General features: G+C 42.7%; 1 protein-coding gene across 1 annotated transcript; it reads right to left on the bottom strand.

Moving 5' to 3' along the window:
• Positions 1-3,226: 3,226 nt before the first annotated feature.
• LOC139223843 (transmembrane protein 163a) lies at positions 3,227-17,981 on the bottom strand. The gene is made up of 8 exons (XM_070855847.1): positions 17,724-17,981; positions 16,503-16,622; positions 11,733-11,776; positions 11,532-11,623; positions 8,454-8,550; positions 4,371-4,482; positions 3,640-3,781; positions 3,227-3,287 (listed from the first exon to the last, which is right to left on the bottom strand). The coding sequence occupies exons 1-8, from the start codon at positions 17,917-17,919 to the stop codon at positions 3,227-3,229; spliced, it is 864 nt and encodes a 287-aa protein (XP_070711948.1). The 5' UTR covers positions 17,920-17,981.
• Between the last annotated feature and the right edge of the window lie 476 nt (positions 17,982-18,457).

Here is an 18,457-nt window from a genome sequence, read left to right as displayed (position 1 = left end):
GTTTTGTTTTCACAGTCCTAGACGAGTAAGAGGGATATAACTTTATTTTTAAATAAACCTTTTTTCTGTGACAAAAGGCTCCCAGTCTGGTTTAATATTTGTTTACATCACAGCGATACAGATTCACTATTTACAGCAGCACAGAACAGTCCCACAGTGTGTGTGTGTGTGTGTGTGTGTGTGTGTGTGTGTGTATAACTTGTTTATGTCATTAAGTCGTACAGATATGGGGGTCAATTTGGGCCTCAGTGTTTAGCACGCAGCAGGACAGTTTGACCACAGATTTATGTGCTTACAAAGGTTCTTTCTAAGCACTTAAATTAGATTTTGTACTAGATTAGATTTTGGCCATCGCTTCAGTTTTGTTTCCACATGTGAATGTTTGCTGGTTCTCTTAGTCGTCTACAATAATCGGCTGAATATCTTTTGGACTCAAACAAGCCAAGATAATAATGGGTAGATTGCTCCATATTGAAAATAACTGTTAGTTTCAGCCCTACATGACTATAAAACATGATTTATGTGCTTCCAAGAAGTCTTTTTCTGTGCTCAACATGTACCATCACATGCACATCTTAGGCACAAATATAATTCCATAAGCTGAAGCTCCTAAAACCTAAAAAACCTCACTTTTGTATTCAAATAAAAGTCCGTAATTGTGCCTAAACACAAATCAACACAGTAACACGTTTGTGCACAGTAGAAGCTAGTCTCACAGCACAGTGTGTACATTCAGTTACAGTCACTGCAGCAAACACAGATGAATACTCTGAGAAATGAACACGTCCTCCCTCCAACCCCTGTAATTAATGACAATCAAACTCCTGACACTTGATAATTACATTCATGTCCCACAGTTGCCAAACACTGATGAGTAAGATTAAGGCTTTGGAGTTAAAAATGAGCACAGATGGGATGGAAAGTGAGTGATTTGAAGGTGTTATTCTATATTGATGACATACTTTAGTAAATAACAGCTTCCCTCTCAATGTCTGTGAGGTGGTTTAGTTGCCACTGTGCTTCAGTAAACTCTGTTTTTGTGCTTTTCCACATTGTTTTAGGTCATTCTTATTGTTTTATGTATTAAAAATGCTTCTATGCAAGTAAGAGCCGAGCTACATTTTAGACGAGTGGAGAGTCTGCTAACAAACCTCAGTCAAACTGTCTTGTAAAAGTTTCATTTGTTTAATCATAAATTCATCAGTAAATGATTAGCACCCATCAGCTTTATTACCATGTTATCACTCCACAAGTCAACATACTTAAATCACCAAAAAAATGTGGAGTTGACCTTTTAAATCTTAAACCAAACAGCAGCTCCAGATAAGACGGGCACATATTGACTCTGGATTCAATATTAAGAAGATAAATATTGACTTTGTTATCCAAAATCCTCTCTGCAGTGTAGTGATGCGGCCGGTTTCACTGACGTGGAGCCAGTGTTTGAAATTGGACGTCTTGAACTGATGTCCAGTAGGATCATCAGGCCCATTTCACAACAGTTTGGTCTCAGTCTGCACTGTGACGCATTCGTGCTGGAGAATCCTTCGTTCGTTCACACCAAGCAGTCTGATTAGCTCCACAATAGACCAACATCTCCTTATCAATAATGTGCACAGTGATCAAACTAAACCATCCGCATTGAAATTGCTGGAAAGTGGAATCGTTCACAGTATGATACTGAAATATTTCATAGTTTGTACGCAAAATGTTCTCTAAATCACAGCTGGCAGGCCGATTTGTAGTAAAATGTCCAGCAAAAGAAAATGTTTCTGCACACTGTCAGCACTGACAACATCATAGAAACGTTTCAGTCATGAGCCTTCATCAGACATCAAGACCACAGGAAAGACACCAGATTACCAAGGTTACAAACCCAGGAAACAAACACTCGTGTGCATTGGTAGAAATAAAGACAGATACCCTAAACACCCCCACCTGCAAGATGAAGGTCCATTACTGAAAAGTTCATTCTCTGATGACCTCAGTGCTGACAATGTGCACGACTTCTTTTATCTTATGTATTAAAACTCATTCTTTGACCTGTCTAAGGTGCAGAGGTATGTCTGTAAGCAGCTCTCCTCAGGGCTGTATTAGATGCACATTCAGATATGTTCCTGTGTGTGTGTCTGGTAGGTACCACGTCTGGTCAGTAGATGGTGCAACTTGTGAATGTCCAAATGATATTGTTGGGTTTCAGCTTCAAAACCAAACATAAGATGTAAACCTGAAGTAAACTCATCTAGTTCAGCTTTTTCCCTCTTTTCCACTTTCAGTGAGTCGGAGGCCGAGTCACGTCATGACTCTGATGTGACTGAAGGCCAGAATTGATGCTTTTTATCATCCAGGACTGTAAGCTGGTGTTGGCGTCAGACTGCTGAAACGGTGCCCACTCTAGGCTTCCCTGTTCCCACCACAACAGTCTAGATAAATATTGTAAACAGCAAATCTGAGTTGCTGTGTTACTGAGCCTCTGAGTGTGTGCTTATGTGGCTGCAGGCTTTGCCAAATGGGCCTTGTATTGATATATCCTCTCTGGTCATAAAAAGGTAAAACATCATTAATGCTCCACTGCTACATCAGCTACATCAATCACTTTGACCTGCCACACTGCAACATTTTATAGCACAGCTGAGCAAAGGCCTCTAGGAACCATGGGAAAAATAAACTGCTGTGTTTTGACAGGGCGATGAGGTGTAACTGAGGTATTGTACATTTACTTGCTGTACAAAAATCTGTTGCTTTTAAGGAGTTATGGACTCTCGGGGGTCCGTACGTCTTGTCTCCAAGCTCGCCTCTGTCCTGTTTACTCATTCTGCTCTCTAGAACTGAGTCAACACCTTTTTAAAGTTAACTTAACTCCCTTTCACAGTTAACGTCTTCTTTTTAACCCTGTCGTTTTCATTCTGGAGAAAGAACACTGTCCCACTCACCGTTAAAAGATAGACAGAGATATTATATGTACACTAAATTGTAAATCACTTAAAAGGTGCCAAGAATTTTATCCGCCCACACAGTCATCATCAGCCTGGATCCTCAAATCTTTGAATGGGACAACTGTATAGACACTGAAGCCTTCGCTGGCACCTCGAAGGACTCAATGTGATTGTCTGTGGAGAGACTGCAGGGACCGTAATCCCCGTCCCTCTCCTGTCAGTCACTCAGTCAGCCCCCTTCCATCCCTCCCAAACCCTCCTCCTCTCCCTCCTTTTTCCTCTGCGGCCTGTCACTCAAAACGCTCGTAGTTCCTGGTTTGTCGGATCCGCGGGACCATGTCCAGCAGCAGCCTGTGGGGGAAGAAGCGAGAGGCTTTTTAGAGGCTGAGGGAAGTTGATTCATTTGTTGTTGTTTTTTTGTGTGTGCATGCATTCAGGGTTAATCTTAATGAAGGTAAAATGGTAACTGCTGTTTGTGGAAGGCAGAGGTCAGTAACAGCATGATTTAGATGGGACAGCTGTATAGATAACTATCATCTGCATACAGGAAGTTTACATTTGATTGAAATACTTTATCACTGTTATTGTTATTAGGCTGCTCATTACATGCGTCTCCACACTGAATCATTCAGTTTACTACCAGCAAACTGTACACATTGTCTGTTATCCAGAGAACTACTAAACTGTCCCTCTAATCACTTACTTGACTCCATAGGCGAAGATGATGAGACCTATGAGGACTCCTATTGTCCCATCCAAGTACCACACCTTGGGCTCATGCTTGAACACCTCAGCGCTGATAAGGATGGAGAACCCCATGACCCCCCCAACCAGTGAGTTAAATCCTGGAAAGAGAAAGCAACCAATCATGCTTAATGCATCTTACATATAGTGAGCAGATGAGGGTTTTCTAGGCTCAGTGTTGGAATTTAGCCCTCAGTGTGTTTAGGCTTCCCTCAGACACGCGCTAAGAGTCTAGTGGTCATGTGATAAAGACTTCTGTGGTCTCTAATAGTATATAAGGTGTCTAGTGGCATGGCAGATTCTTCAAATGCCTCTAATATCTGTCATATACTCAAAGGTCATCTTGTCAAACCAAAGTGCAACTGGCCACGCACCAGTTTAGGTGACGAACCCGAATCTGTTAGTTGAGTGAGAGTGTTACAGACGTGAGGGTTTGTGCTATAATGCAAATAATGTGTAGCACTGCAAGTCACACTGTGCTGGTGTTATGATTTCACTCCATGAATAGGAAACCTTAACTACAAATGAGTGAACAGACTGACATAGAGGTTAATGTATAATTAAAGAAACATACATTTTACTTACTTACTGAATTCATATAATAAATAAACTGATCTAGTAACTTTGAAGATTACGGTCTTGATCCCAAAATACAGTTACAGCTCAAGTCTGCTGTATCTGAGCACCTACCATCAGTGATGAGGGCTCGGCTCGTGAGCACTTTGCCGAGCATAAACTTGATCACAGCCAGGATGATGCACACCACGCCACTGATGATGGACACACTGAACAGGAATGCATCCTGAGACAGACAGGTGGAAGCACAGGGAGATGGTAGTCAGCATTTACGTCTATTTTATTGTTGACAAGATCACAGCAACAATATAGCTGCATCCACAGTGAACCAGCTTAATACTGCAGGTCCCTGCTGTGCAGGTCATTCAGAAATGGCCATGGTCCATCTCCACAACCCCATACAACCTGTGTGTTTATCATACCAGATGCTCTGTCTCTTCCTCAGTTGTCCTTCTGCTTTAACATTACTTTCTTGTTGCACCTTGTGAGTCTCAATGGAAAGAGCATCAGTTATATGCCTAAAATGTAAATGCAGGAAGGACGAAGGAAGAGAGGGAGGGAGGGATGGATGAGAGCAGAGAAAGGGAGCTGCAGCTCCCTAAGTGCCTCTGCGGCAGCATTAATATTGCACTATGGCCTTGGAGCCATGAAAAGCTACTTTGGTGAGTTCAGAGACTTCAAAGAGGAGATGGGGAGAAAATCTCAGCGTGCTGCATAAACCTGAGTGTGTCCTGTGACTCAGCTGTAAAAATAAAATCTAAATAGCTTATTAACCTCAAAATATTAAACACATTACCATTACCACCACAGGACAAATTACCATTTCAACAAATACAGCCATACACACATATTTTCCAAAGTTAATAATTTAATTATATTTTGTTTCCATTCACTATGTAGGTAGCCTGCAGGTATATAAAACCTTATTAAGACGCAGTAGTGATCACCTGTGGCACTCCACAGTGATCAATCTTAGGCCCCTGTCTTTTCCAAATATATCTGACCTATATGAAATCTGCAGTTGACTGTGACTGTTGACTTTTCTTTTTTGTAAACTAAACATTTCCTGCAGCTGCTTCACAGTAAAAGCCGTCAAGCAGTTTAGGGGCATTAATCACTTAGCTTTACTGTGAAGCAGCTGCAGCAAATGTTCCCTCTACAACAGCAATTTAACATTATATACCAAAACTAACCGAGGGCCATCAGGATTCATTAAAATGTCGGCTTACAGTGCATCACGCTGCATGGTATTTGGATATGAACTAGTGTGCCTTTAAAAGATGGCATGGGGAATCCCCCCAGTGACCATCTAATCAACATTCAAAGTGGGTGGGCTGGCATTCTGGCTCATGGGAGATGCAAATTTACATGCACACACACACAGACTGAAGAAGGAGAGACAGAGCTCATGATGAACAAACAGACCCTGAACACAGTACTTGGCATTACCATTTGACAATAGCAGAATATGAAGATGGTACCGACTGCTCCTCCACTCTTTAGGGAGGATAAGTCAGGTAGGCTAACAAGTGTACCACTTCTAATGACCTGGATGTGGAGAAACCAGACTGGAACAGTCTGAGCAGAGAGAAAGAACTGCAGGAGAAGAATGTTTAGATGTTTCATAAGTAATAAAGGAAAATATGTAATTGCAAAAGATAATTCTTGCAGAGCGTTAGATGAGCAGATCAACACCACTCTCACGTCTGTGAGGACAGCTACAGCCAGCAGCACTGACCTTAGTTTAGCATAACCAGCGCTTTGAAAGCTCAGCTCATGCACATAACTTGATATCTAACCACAAGTTGTTGTTTTTACATTTGGGGTTCTGTACAGTTAAATAAGGGGGTAAGGAGTCACCTTACTACAAGGAAACACCTGGAATACGTTGACTTGCATTGTGAAGTGGTTGAAATAATGTTACTGTGCTGATTTGTTTTTTGGAAGCTCTTCAAGTGATTTAAGAACTAAAACTAGTGTTCAGTTCAGGAAGGTCTTCCTGTGGCTTTTGAGTTAATTAAAAACATTCAAGTTCAAAGAGTTCACTGCTGAAGTGTATGAAGACTACAGCTTCATTTTGGATGCTAACTGACATTAATTGGGCTCAGAGGACTAACAGAGCAGGAACAGTCAGGTGTCAAAAACCAAACAACCTCCCACACATGTTTCTCCCACCTCTCCCCTCTCTTTCTCTCTCTGTTCATCCTCCTCTCCCTCTCTTTCTCACTAGCGCATACGTAAGCAGCTCCTTGCCTTATTAACATTTCATAGTGAAGAGGAAGCGAGGGAGGTGGTGGAAATAGACCTCATTTCCAACAACATACCGTGGAGGGCTGTGAGGCATACACAAACTATATATGAGTCCGACTGTGATGCACCAGAAAGCAGTCTGGTAGAACCCGGGTGTGTGACAGAAGAAGAGCAGGTCGGCTCAGAAAAACACAATCTGTCTGCCTCGCTGCTCCCACAGTCTGCCTTTGTTTATGCTTTGGTGCTCACTGCCTGTCAAACCCGTCTCCATCCCTCCCTGCAGCCACACATGAATAGATGGAAAACACAGTCGGTCCAATAAATCAATAAAGGATTTCAAAACTAATTGAATTTTGAGCCTGAGAGAGTCGCAAAGACTATTCGAAACTCTGCATTTCTTATTTTTATTCTGCAGCTGATTCAAGAATATGAAAATCGTCATTAAAATGCATCAGTTCATCATTATTCAACATTAAGTAAAATAGCCTGCTATTTTCAAGGGAGTGGGATTAAAAAGTATATTTTCGAATTTATGTGAGTTTACATTTCCATTTTCTGTGGGATTAGTTTAACTCATAGCATGCTGCAGTGTGATATAGTTCAGATATTAGGCTTATATTAGGTTATGTTAGGATAGTTGAAACAGTTATTAGATGACTTGTACAGTAGATACAGCTCAGTCTATGGAACATGTAATCAATCAGCTGAAATATCATGATCTAATTGAGAAATTCTCAATTCTAGAGCTAAAGAGGCAGCGAAGAAGCTGAACAGCAATAATCTCTCTACAGCAGTTCAGCTCACCAAAGCATAATGTTCCCATATTTACTAATCATCATCATCATTGCATTCAGATCGTCTGCAGCGTTTCTACGGAGATGACTATTGCCCAGCAACGGGGTGATGAAGCTATTTCAGGAAGTGTGAAAGCTCCTGAGTCTTCACACCTGAGATTTGTGACATTCTTCATCCAGCAGCAGCAACAACGCAGCTACACCTCTGTCTCACACACACACAACACACACTGTTTATGGGAAGAAAACAAACCCTATCTTTTAAAATCGGATCCCTCTTGACAATGAGGACTTGATGTATCACTACTGCATTAAGGCACTTTAAATTACAAACACTAACTAAAAACAACGTGATAATTGTTTCAGACTTGAGCAAAGAGACTTCACAACTCTTTCAGCATGACCTGCACAAGCCCACAGCATGCGACTAAAGAATATGAAAGATACTGACAGTCAAATATCAATACAGCTGTATAAAGTCTGACAAGATACCTTAATGCACCACTGCAGCCTTGACATTTACAGATAAAGTGAAAACTTAATCATCTGGGTCTTCCTGGCAAGATGGAGACAAGTTAAATCTGCAGCTTTATGCGCGTCACGTAAATAAGTGCAAGCATGTTGTTTGTCTTGGATGCTGAGGAGTACACTCCGCTTTTTAGTGATATTATTAGATACAGGCACCAAGTCAACAGGGCTGTTTTTTTGGATTTCAAGTGAAATCCTGGTCTCTGGCAGACTGGTGGTATTACAGCGGGGAGAGCACACGAGTCCTGGCTCGACGAAGAGGTTTAAAAAAAAAACAAAAAAAAAAAACACATATTCCACAGAAAAATCTGATTATACACCAAAATTGGGCTTAAACTCTGACTTAAGTGAGATGGACATAACTGTGAGGTGACCCTGTTTGGCTTCCAGTAAGACAGCTGTCATAACGCACTGCACAATGTTAATGTGTTTAGGGTTTTTCCACTGCCTGTTAAATGGATAACATAATCTGTCCCATATGGTGGATGCTTTAATCCAAAGCTCTCCATCATCTCCAATTTGAATCAACTCCTGACCCCTGCACCACGGTTGGAGCCATTCCCTGCACGCTGATGTACACTGTATGATGTCATGTGTTTTGTGTTGGTGCGTGATCAATTTTTACCACTTCAGGTAGCAGTTTGGTGGCCAGGTCGTGGATGGCTTTACCCAGAATGCAAAGGGAGGACAGGATGAAGATCACGCCCAGGATAACACAGGCTCTGCAGAGGACAAGAGACAGAGGAAAACTGTGGAGACAAGTACATCATTGCACAAAGACAAATCACAGTGGCAGCTCCATGATGGACTGTGTGTGTGGCAGCTGTCTACTTTATCAAGGTAAATACATCGTGTTGCTGAAACCCAGCAAAAACCACTCACTCTCTTTTAGCCCCATTTAGTGTCAGCAGGGAGAAAATGAGAACAGTCTCCTTCAAACAAGGTTTCCTCTCTTATAATGACTCCTTCCCAGACAGTAGACATTTTGGTCTTAAACCAATTCTGATAAGACAGTCTACCCCGACGCTGAAAGCCCCGATCAACCCTGGAAGTGGTGATTTTAGAAATAATGAGGCCATGAATCATCAGGGACACGACATGAGATTTAAAACCTTGAGAAGAAAGCCTGAGTTGCAAACTGGAGGAGTTGCATTATGGGAAATGTAGGAGTCACAGTGGAAGTGCAATACTAGCATGGCTGTGGACTCGCAGTCTTACATTTTATTTCACAAAAAAGGTGAAAAAAGGATGATCCTGAAACCCGAAAATATCCTGTGACCCTAAAATAATGCTGAATGAAAGACAACAGTGTTTCACTGATGTACAGAGCTCAGGCTTATTTGGAGGCAGCAGATGCCCCCTGAAAACCTTCACCCAATTAGCAAAGAACAAGAAACAATTGGAGCATATGTCCGGTCATGCATGGCTACCAGCGTGTGCTTAAGTCTGAAGGCGGCGGCACTCAAGTCCTGGGTTTTGACTGGAGGAGGTAACCAAGGCAACCTCCAATATTGCTCTGGGAAGCCCACAGCAGGACACACTCACTCACACACACATACACACACACACACACACTATGGGCACTCTCAGTAACGCTAACAGCCCCCCTGTTGTTTCGTGCACACAGTGAACATTAAAATGACACAATATCACCGCTCTGCTGTTGGATCCACAACTTAACAACAGCAGAAACACCAGTGAAGGTTTCCAGCAACCTCCATCTGTCAGTCACTCATCAGATTCATCCATCATCTGGATGGTGGATGGCGTGACTTTGTAATTCCACCACCAGTCACATGAATGAAGGTGTTTTTGTTTCCAATGTTTCATTTGGGAACAAAACTCCCTAATTCGTCTTGTTTTGACATCTGGAGCTTGTTACCTTGGCAACTGGTGTACCTGGGCATCACTATTCAGCCACATCTCCTCTACCAAACACAGACAAGTAAAAAAAGAATTTAAGTAGAATAATATCGATTCTCTGGTTGTGCGTCAGTAGTTTCAGTTGCTTGCAGGTGAATTTCATTCACACTGTTCTGAACATTTATGCATGAATATACTGTGTGTGTGTTTGTGTGTGTGTGATCCAGCAGGAAGCCTGGCCTCACGGTGAAGCCAATTACTAGCAGAGCAGCTCCCTGAACTTTGTCCGAATTCTCCAATTAGCCTCTGACGTGACATAATGAAGGCTGCTGTCAAGAAGTGACATTGTGTGGAAGATTTAACCCTCTAGTATATCTATCAAAAATGCTGCTGCTCTGACTGGAGACATCAGCTGGTGATTGAGTTGCCTGCTGACAAGAGAACATTAAAGTGGGTAAAAGAGAGCTGTCAGCTTTACTCAGGCTGAAGGGTCTCTTAATTGTATTGATATACAAGAAGACAAAACAATTAATTTTAATGGTTCATAACTGCACATGCTTATCATATAGACCTGAAGCAACAAGCAGCTAGCACCACCCCGAAATATCTAATAAACACAACTCTCAACAAATAACTGCTTCTTAATTAGTACTTCAATCTTCTCACCTCAAACTGGGCAAAAAGTGCCAAACTAACTTATTATACTGTTTTATTCTAGTAATTATTGTGGGTGACCAGTGGGTCAAGCCAGAGCCTGGTCACAGGTGTGTTTCCACAACAGGCATGAAAGTTATTCAGGAAAAGCTACTAAATAAGTGGCGTCTTATTTCTGTTTTTTCACAGCCAGTTAAATCAAAGTCTTGTTCTGTCTGCGTTACTGTCTCATCTCCAGGGGACGTGATCTCATCTGTTGTCTCTACAGCAATTAGCAGTCACGCCTCTGTGTGTAATCGTGTGTGTGTGTGTGTGTGTGTGTGTGTGTGTGTGTGTGAGTGTGGGACAGATAGATTCGCTGTATGAAACGACCAGATGCACTGACAGTAAGGACTGAGATAGTGACAGTTTTCTTTCAACTAATTCATTCAGTAACAGCTGTTTTTGTTTTGGTTGAATTTCATTTGCTGTGTTTCTTCTCTGCAAATGTTAAGACTCATCTGAACAGAACTAAAGTGACAGACAGCTGCGTTACACTCGCTTGTCTTTTTTTTTTTTTTTTCTCTTTCAGTCGCCTGCTTGCTGCCAACACCCCGACCATTCAGCAGGCTCTGAAAAGCCCACCTGACCTCAGCGCTCACTCCGCTCTCAGCCAGGTACAGATAAGGCGTGAGGCGCTCGTCTGTGATCGGTCCCAGTGGGCCGAGGCTGACAGAGCTGAAGAGACCTGCTGTTTGACACACTCCTCTGCAGGACAAAGGAGACCACACACACTCACACACCAGACGCTATGGCCACACTAAAATGGATTGAATCACTTTTCTGGGTTTGTTTGGTCCTCACAGATCTGGGCCACCTGAAACAACTGCAGGGTGACTGAGAGTATTGTATTAGTAGGATTTTAAATAATAACGATATACAAAGAAAAACACTATTTCTGCCTGAACAAGACATGAAACACAATTCCTTTTAGATCTACTTAAAAGTGACTCTATCACTTTCTGGTGATAAATTGTCATTTCTTTGGTCTTGTCCTCAAATGCTCATCACAGTTGGTTAGTTTAACAATTTTAAGACTTTTTCAGGCATTTTAAATGTGTGAGGATACCACAAAAACTGAAAGTGATTCACATCTTGATTTTAAAGCCGGTGTGATTGTACCTGGCTGAAAGGTGATTGTACTTACATGTATTCGCGGTGTGCTGAGTGGACAGCTGCAGCGTTGCTGTACCGCCACAGTACAATGACAGAGGACAGCACGTCCAGCGTGGCATCAAACTGCAGCATTAAAACAAACAACAACAGACAGTTTTACATTCTCCTAACTACAGCATGCAGTGTTAGCTGTCGTAGCGCTGGTGACGTGGAGGCTTTACAGCCGACTTACAGCAAATCCAAACGCTGAAGCACTGTGGCGCATGATGGAAACAGCTGGAAACAAAACAGAGGGAGAGGGACACTGAATACAATGTGCTTGTTATGTTCATTGATATTTATTCAGATCACAGTTATGTAGATTTTGTCTCTTTTCAGTCACATGCTGTAGTCGGCTCACAGATGTGTGAAGACATTGAAACAGCGCCATGAAAATGTCCCGTCACTGCCTGCGTACATGAACAACTAAAGGCTGCTGCCAAGTAAAAATGTCAACCCCTCAATGCCTGGGTCCTCTCCTGTTGAACTGCAGTGATGGGTGATTATCCAGTATCCAGAGGTGAGTTTTTTTGAGGAATAGATTTTTTATTAATTGCAGATGTGTTGAAAACAAACATCTCATCCGTGTACACATACACCTGCAATGGGAGGGAATGAGGAGAGAAGGAAGGAGAGACAAAGGAGAGAAAGATGCAGAGAGATAGAGAGGAGGAATCCTCTTCTCTCCACCCAGGTTTATTTTTAGCGAGACTCACTGGGGGCCAGCAACTCGCCTCAGCCCTGCAAGCAGAAACACAGCATCATGTGCTATCTCTTTCTCTGTGCTTCCCCTTTGGTCGCTCATTCTCTTTCTGCTGCAACAATAGCTAAATCATGGTTTCTTCCTTTTTCTCCCCTCCACCAGTCTCCCACGCTCCCTCTTTTCTTCATCCACTCTCTTTCCCCCCTTATTCAGGTGCAATCATCCACTTCCCCAGACCAAAATGAAATCACAAATGAATGCTGCCTTCGCATGCTTTTGCAAACACTTGAGCATGTACATGAACCACAACACTTGAATACAAATGAGCGGGTGGGTTTTTGTGTGTGGTGCCACAGATCTGCAGAGACGCAGCGTGGAGGAAGCAAACAGCTGATTGTAAAAAATGATACATGAAACAACTTCTGGTCTAAAGCCACATACACACAGTTTGTCCTCTTTGTTTAAAAAGCTACAGTTGGTACCATTAAAACCTGGTAAATATACATGTAGATAACACTGGTGTATAGCTCCTCTTTAAAGATCCAGGGTGGAGATGAAAGTCAAACCCTGTGTGCCTCCACTCTCAGTGTGATAACAGACGTACGATACAGCAAATAAAACTTGACAGCTTTTAAAATGAAAGTAAACAGAGAGGGAGGGACACCGAAGTGTCACGCATCTGCCAGAGTTGACATACCGAGGAAAAAGTAGCAGGTGTGTGAGTCTTTCTTCTTTTGTTTGTATGTGAAACCTCAACTGAGGATAGCATGTGTGTATGAGCACGAAGAATACTTGCAGTTTAATTCCAAAAACATCTACCAAATCACGAGGGGGGCAGCTTTTATTTTGGAAGCTGTGAATTTTTCATGCTATTTTATTTTTTAGTAGAGATCTCATTCAGATGGAAACCACACAGATGTAGCCCCTAACGCCATGAGCTGGTGGTCCAGATCCAGAAATGTGTGCTCCTCCCCCATCCTCTCTTTCCTTACCCTTTTCTACTCCTACTTCCTTCATTAGGAGCAGAACTTTAAAACTGTGTAAATGAATCTGCTGCGGCTCTGCAGTGGTCAAAGCTGAGCCCAGCGATCGCTAATTGGCTCCCAGGAAAGCTGGTGTGTGTCAGCGGGGATGGAGCTCCAGCATCGCATCAGGCTATCACACACACACACACACACACACACACATATACTGTATACGTCCCCCCTCCTTCCTCCTTGTCACATCTGACAAGAGAAGCAGCAGAAGAGAAGATAAAACACCAATCGAGCTCTGCTTGTGTACTGGCTGTTTCTGGAGCTGCATTATGCAGATCAGTGAAACACTTTGCTGTCAAGGTTGTTCTTACAGTTGGTGGACTGATGCTGTTTGTCTCACTGTGCTGTTGTAGCAACCCTTGTTATTAAAACCAGCAGCTCAGGGGCTCCATTACTGTTGGATTATTATTCATTCAGCTCACTTCGACTCTGCTAATTTCATTCGAGCGAGGCGACAAAACGTGAGCTGGAGGTGAATTTCTGGGTCGCCTGCAGCTAAACTCTGACAGCAAATCTGCTCCAGCTTTAACCATTCATTTCATTCATTCGTTCATTTAGGAATCTCTATCAACCTGCCAAACTATTGTTAAAAAGCCACTTTTCTTCCTGTTTGCTGAGTCAAAACACAATCGATCTTAAAATCATTGCGTCTGAGTTGAAATGATGTACACACTGTGCCAATAACGTCTCATCTGTGACTTTTCCCATACAGCCACACCTGTCCGCCTGCAGTAACATTCACACACACTCTCAGACGTGCTAAAGAAGGCGTCATGTTTGAGTAATGCTAATGTTTTACAGGGTATGTCAGCCCAGCGGCTATCACTCTCTCAAACATGTACGGCTGACAGGGAGCAGCAGCAGGTGGTGCTGACTGGACAGACACCCTGCAGAGCTCTCACAGGGCGCCTCTGCATCCTTCATGCCAACAACACATCATCTTCCAGCATCTCCGCGTCCTCCTCTACCTTCCTTAACTGCTTCTTTGGTTTTCATCTCTGCCTTGTGTGCTAAGTGTAGCTTTAAGGAATAGTTTGACATTTTGGGAAATACTCTTATTGGCTTTCCTGAATATGAAGCTACATTTGGCACACAGTTGCATAAAGATGGTGACAGGTGGAAACAGCGACCTTGGCTCCGTCCAAAACTCAAAACTCTACCTAGCAGCACTAAATTCTTTTTATCATGTTATAATTCAAGTCGTTACTGATGGTTAGTTATACAACAGTCCTCTTTGCCTTCTCTCTGTGTACTTTCAGCCTCCTGAGAGCATTAATACCTTCCTTTGCGCCTTTTATTAGTTGAGGCTTACTGTTATGTTATGCAGGAGCCACCTTATAGAAACAGACATGACAAGGAACAGCCTACATACAGAGCTAACAAACATAAAGGAGGACGGAGTGTGATGCTAACAGGATTCACACACGGTGTCTGTGCACACTAACTGTTCTTATTTACAATGGGACTGGCTGCTGTGGACACTCTCCACATTCAGTACACACTGGCTTATTTCCAAAGAGCCCTGGCAGTTTGATTAGAAGCTTTAACGAGGCTTTAACGAGTGAACATGCAATTGGCGCTGTGTATTGTTTGCTAAAAAAATTAGGGAACAGGACGTTGCAGGTAGAACACAGATTATTCTGCCATATTCTATGAATGTGATATTAAATACATTGCTGCCTTTTTTTTTCAAATCCAGATGTTTTCCTATTCTGAGTTGATACTAAAGGCAACATGGATGTTGCTCACAAAACCCCAACACAACACATCTGCAGCTCAACTGCACTCCATCAGAGTGCACACACACACGACGCAGAGAAGGAAGCTGTTAAGACAGGCCTGTCCTGCTGCTCTGCCAGCGTTTCCTCATCAGAACAGGAAGTGGGCAAAGTGTTCGAAACAACACGGTCTGAACTCAGGAAGAGGCTCTGATTCCAAAACAAAGCGTCTCCTCGCTTCAACCACTTCGCTTCACTCCAACGACTTGCTTCACTACTTCTGACCCAAGTGGTCAACAACAAATCGAATTCCAATTTCTAATTTCGTCCTCAAACAAGACTCGAATTAATTATTGAACAGCTGGATTTCCTCCTGTCCAGCCTGCTCTTCTCTGGAGAAATAAAACAATTACATGTGTGTAACGACCCTGGCCTGGCCTCATTCAGTCCTCTCTTCCTCTGCTCATCTCTGCAGCTGATTAGCAAGCGGAGCCGTGTTTCTTTTATGTGTGAGAGCAGGCAACATGTGACAAACGAGGACTACAGGGATGCCATGACAAGTCTGTGCTTTTTAGCACGCTAAATAAACATTTACTCTCAAAAACGTTGAAAAACATGCCACGCAGAAGCCGAATAACATCTTTCTTGCTTACAGGAAACTCTCATATCTCTGCACATCTGCAAACCACTGTTGAGGTGACCAGCTTCACTGCAGCAGAGCTTGTCCTCTTTACTTATGCATCTGTCAAGCACTACTCTGCATTTACTGCAGAGGAGAAGAAGAAGCTTCTCTTTAATCTTGCAGTATGTGATTTTTGTCACATCTCTAAGACAAAAATCCTCGTCTCAAGCAGCAGCCAACAAATTTTACTTCATGTTCTTTAAGATTTCTGACACACATTCTTCTCTATGTGTCTGTCAAATGATGGAGCTTTTAACACAATGAAACATTACCTGAATTAGATCTACAAAGTGAATCACTTCTTCTAAAAGTCTGAGTCAATCTCACACCTCAGACTGAGTGACTGTACCCATGCAGGGGTCTCATCTGTGAGGTTCAATGAAAAGAAAGAACAGAACGTTGACGGGCTCAAACTTATTCTGCCTCTGAAAAACATAAAACTCCAAGGTCAAGTTCACACTCTTGATGGCACAAATGTTGTTTCCTTCACTGAGAGAAACTGCCATTTGAATTGGAAGCGATGGGAGGCTGAAGATGCAGGCGGGGGGGTGGATGAAACAGTATCTTTGCATGAAGTGTGGACTGTCAAAGTAGCATGTGCACCTCAGCTGCTTGTCCTTCACGCTACTGTTCAAAGTGCTGTTGGCTGTAGGGTGTCACTGAGTAACAAACCTCTTCAACTGAAGGACCAAACAGCAGGCATCAGTCTTTCTTTGGAGTTTGTCTGTGTGTCCTTGTTTCTCGCACACAAACCAGTAAAAAGCATCCCCTCCTGCGAGCCACAGGATTCACCAAAGGAACAACCTAAAGCGGTGTTACTCACTGAAAGCAACGATGGCCAGGATGATGGTGATGGCTATGGACACCCAGGACACCCATAGAGCTTTCTTGCGGTAACTTTGAGCTTCGTGAGGCTTCAGACGCATGCTGCTCTCCAGAAGGCCTGCAGACAACAACACAGGGCACAGTGACCCTCCATGTACAGACGTGACTCAGACAGAGCAGGATGGGCAACCAGAGGGGGCCGTTTAACTCAAGTTTTACTGCAGTTTCCACAGCTAGTGCATCAATGTGTAACAAGCCATCCAGTAGTTGTTGAGCTATTTCAGTGAGCATCAAACTGCTCGCATGGCTGAAGGACTTCTTTACCAGTGAATATAAAAACATGATAATGATGGGTCTTAATGTATCTATAACCTGGAAAAACTGTTCAGTAACCCTGTTTTTCTGTGATTAATACTGGATATTGCCTCTGTGGAAGTTCAATAGTTATTTAAATGAAACCATGTGAGAAGTTCAGAGCAGAAATATGTCACAGACATCTGAAGCAGGACCCAGTTTAATAGTGTGTCTGTAGGAGGTCGCCAGCCAGAAAGGTCTCTAGTTTAATCTTTGTAGAGTAATTTAACACTAAATTCACTGCTTTGAGTTTATAGTCATTTTCTAACACTCTCTGTTAATTCTGAGTAATTCTAGACCACAAAAAGGTCTTTTTGCAGACCTTATAATAATATTATAAGGTTGGATTATTCTGATAAGTCTGAACACTCAGAACCCATCTTCTGTTAGCGCCCTAGTAATAATCAGGGTGGGGTCGGGTCTTTAAAAATGCCCCCACCCCATCACAGAGCCCCATCTTTCTACACAGAGCTCAAAGTGTGATTACTTAGCTGTGGACATGCATAGGGAAACAAAGCAAAACTACACTTATACTTTATTTTGAGTCATAATTAAAATGCTGAACACCTGCCACTGTTTAAATGGCTGCCTGTGGGGTTCATTGTTTCCCGCTAGTTTACACACACAACCTGTAAACACAGCAATGTTCTAGTTGGCATGTAATAACAGAATCTATGCATCCTATTTCTACCCAGCTCTGTAAAGAATTAATCATTCTGACTTCAACATGAAGGTGTTTGTATCACCTCTTCCCCCCAGAAGCGGAGTCTTATTTGTGCGCAGTTTGGAACATCTGGGCTTTACGCACACTGCGCGTCCTGGCGCCGGAGAATCCTAAACTTTGAGCATATTTCACACCGCCTACCTCGGTCCTCTATGCTGTCTGTTATCTTCATCTCCTGGTCCATCTTGAAAGCCTCTCCCTGACTTTCTGTTTCAGGCTGCTGCTGCTGCTGCTGCTGGGAGTCCGTCTGCTCGCACTGGCCGTTCGCCGCCGTGGGCTCCACTGTTCCCGCCGGGTCCGGGACGGTAGTGGGGTCTGGCGGTGTGGAGTCCGTCATCTTCTCGGCGGGCTGCGCTTCCAATGAGGCACTCCAAAAATGTCACACCTGGGCGAGAACTGCGGGCTTTCAGCTGGGCAGAGAGCCGGAGACAGAGAGGGAGGGAGACTCCTCACACGCTGCAGGTCTACTTGCGCCAAATAACACACTGTAAGGTGAAATAGCACCGGAAATTAGGAGACGTGGGCTTCAAAACAAACGTATATTTGCCATCTGAAGAAAATAATACCAACACGTTTACTTTATTCACAGACATAATTTTATTTATTTAGATCACAAAAATCATCAAAAATTATCTTCACTACATCCTGTTAACCAAAATGCTGTAGGAACAATTTACATGTGGACACATTTACTCAATGACTGAGTACAATATGAGAATTTGTATTTTAATTGAGTATGTTGTTACTATTACTATTACTAGATCTACCTACTGCACTATATATCAAGGGGAATGTTGTACATTGTGTTCCTCAACCATATGCTGAACTTCTGAATTCATTTATAGTATTTTAAATAAAGTATTAACTGTGTATAG

The sequence above is a fragment of the Pempheris klunzingeri genome, chromosome 24, assembly GCF_042242105.1.
Source record: "Pempheris klunzingeri isolate RE-2024b chromosome 24, fPemKlu1.hap1, whole genome shotgun sequence".
In the NCBI taxonomy this organism is placed as follows: Eukaryota; Metazoa; Chordata; class Actinopteri; order Acropomatiformes; family Pempheridae; genus Pempheris; species Pempheris klunzingeri.
The sequence above is the reverse complement of the archived record's forward strand: the minus strand, read 5'-3'. Positions and strand labels throughout refer to the sequence as shown.

What these genes read in the sequence shown, in the direction of transcription:
- LOC139223843 (XM_070855847.1), bottom strand. Translation starts at nt 17,919, where the DNA reads ATGACGGACTCCACACCGCCAGACCCCACTACCGTCCCGGACCCGGCG. An exon ending in CCGAGCCCTCATCACTGATG is followed by an intron (nt 3,782 to 4,370) that starts GTAGGTGCTCAG and finishes TTCTCTTTCCAG; the next exon opens with GATTTAACTCACTGGTTGGG. An exon ending in ATCTTCGCCTATGGAGTCAA is followed by an intron (nt 3,288 to 3,639) that starts GTAAGTGATTAG and finishes CTTCCCCCACAG; the next exon opens with GCTGCTGCTGGACATGGTCC.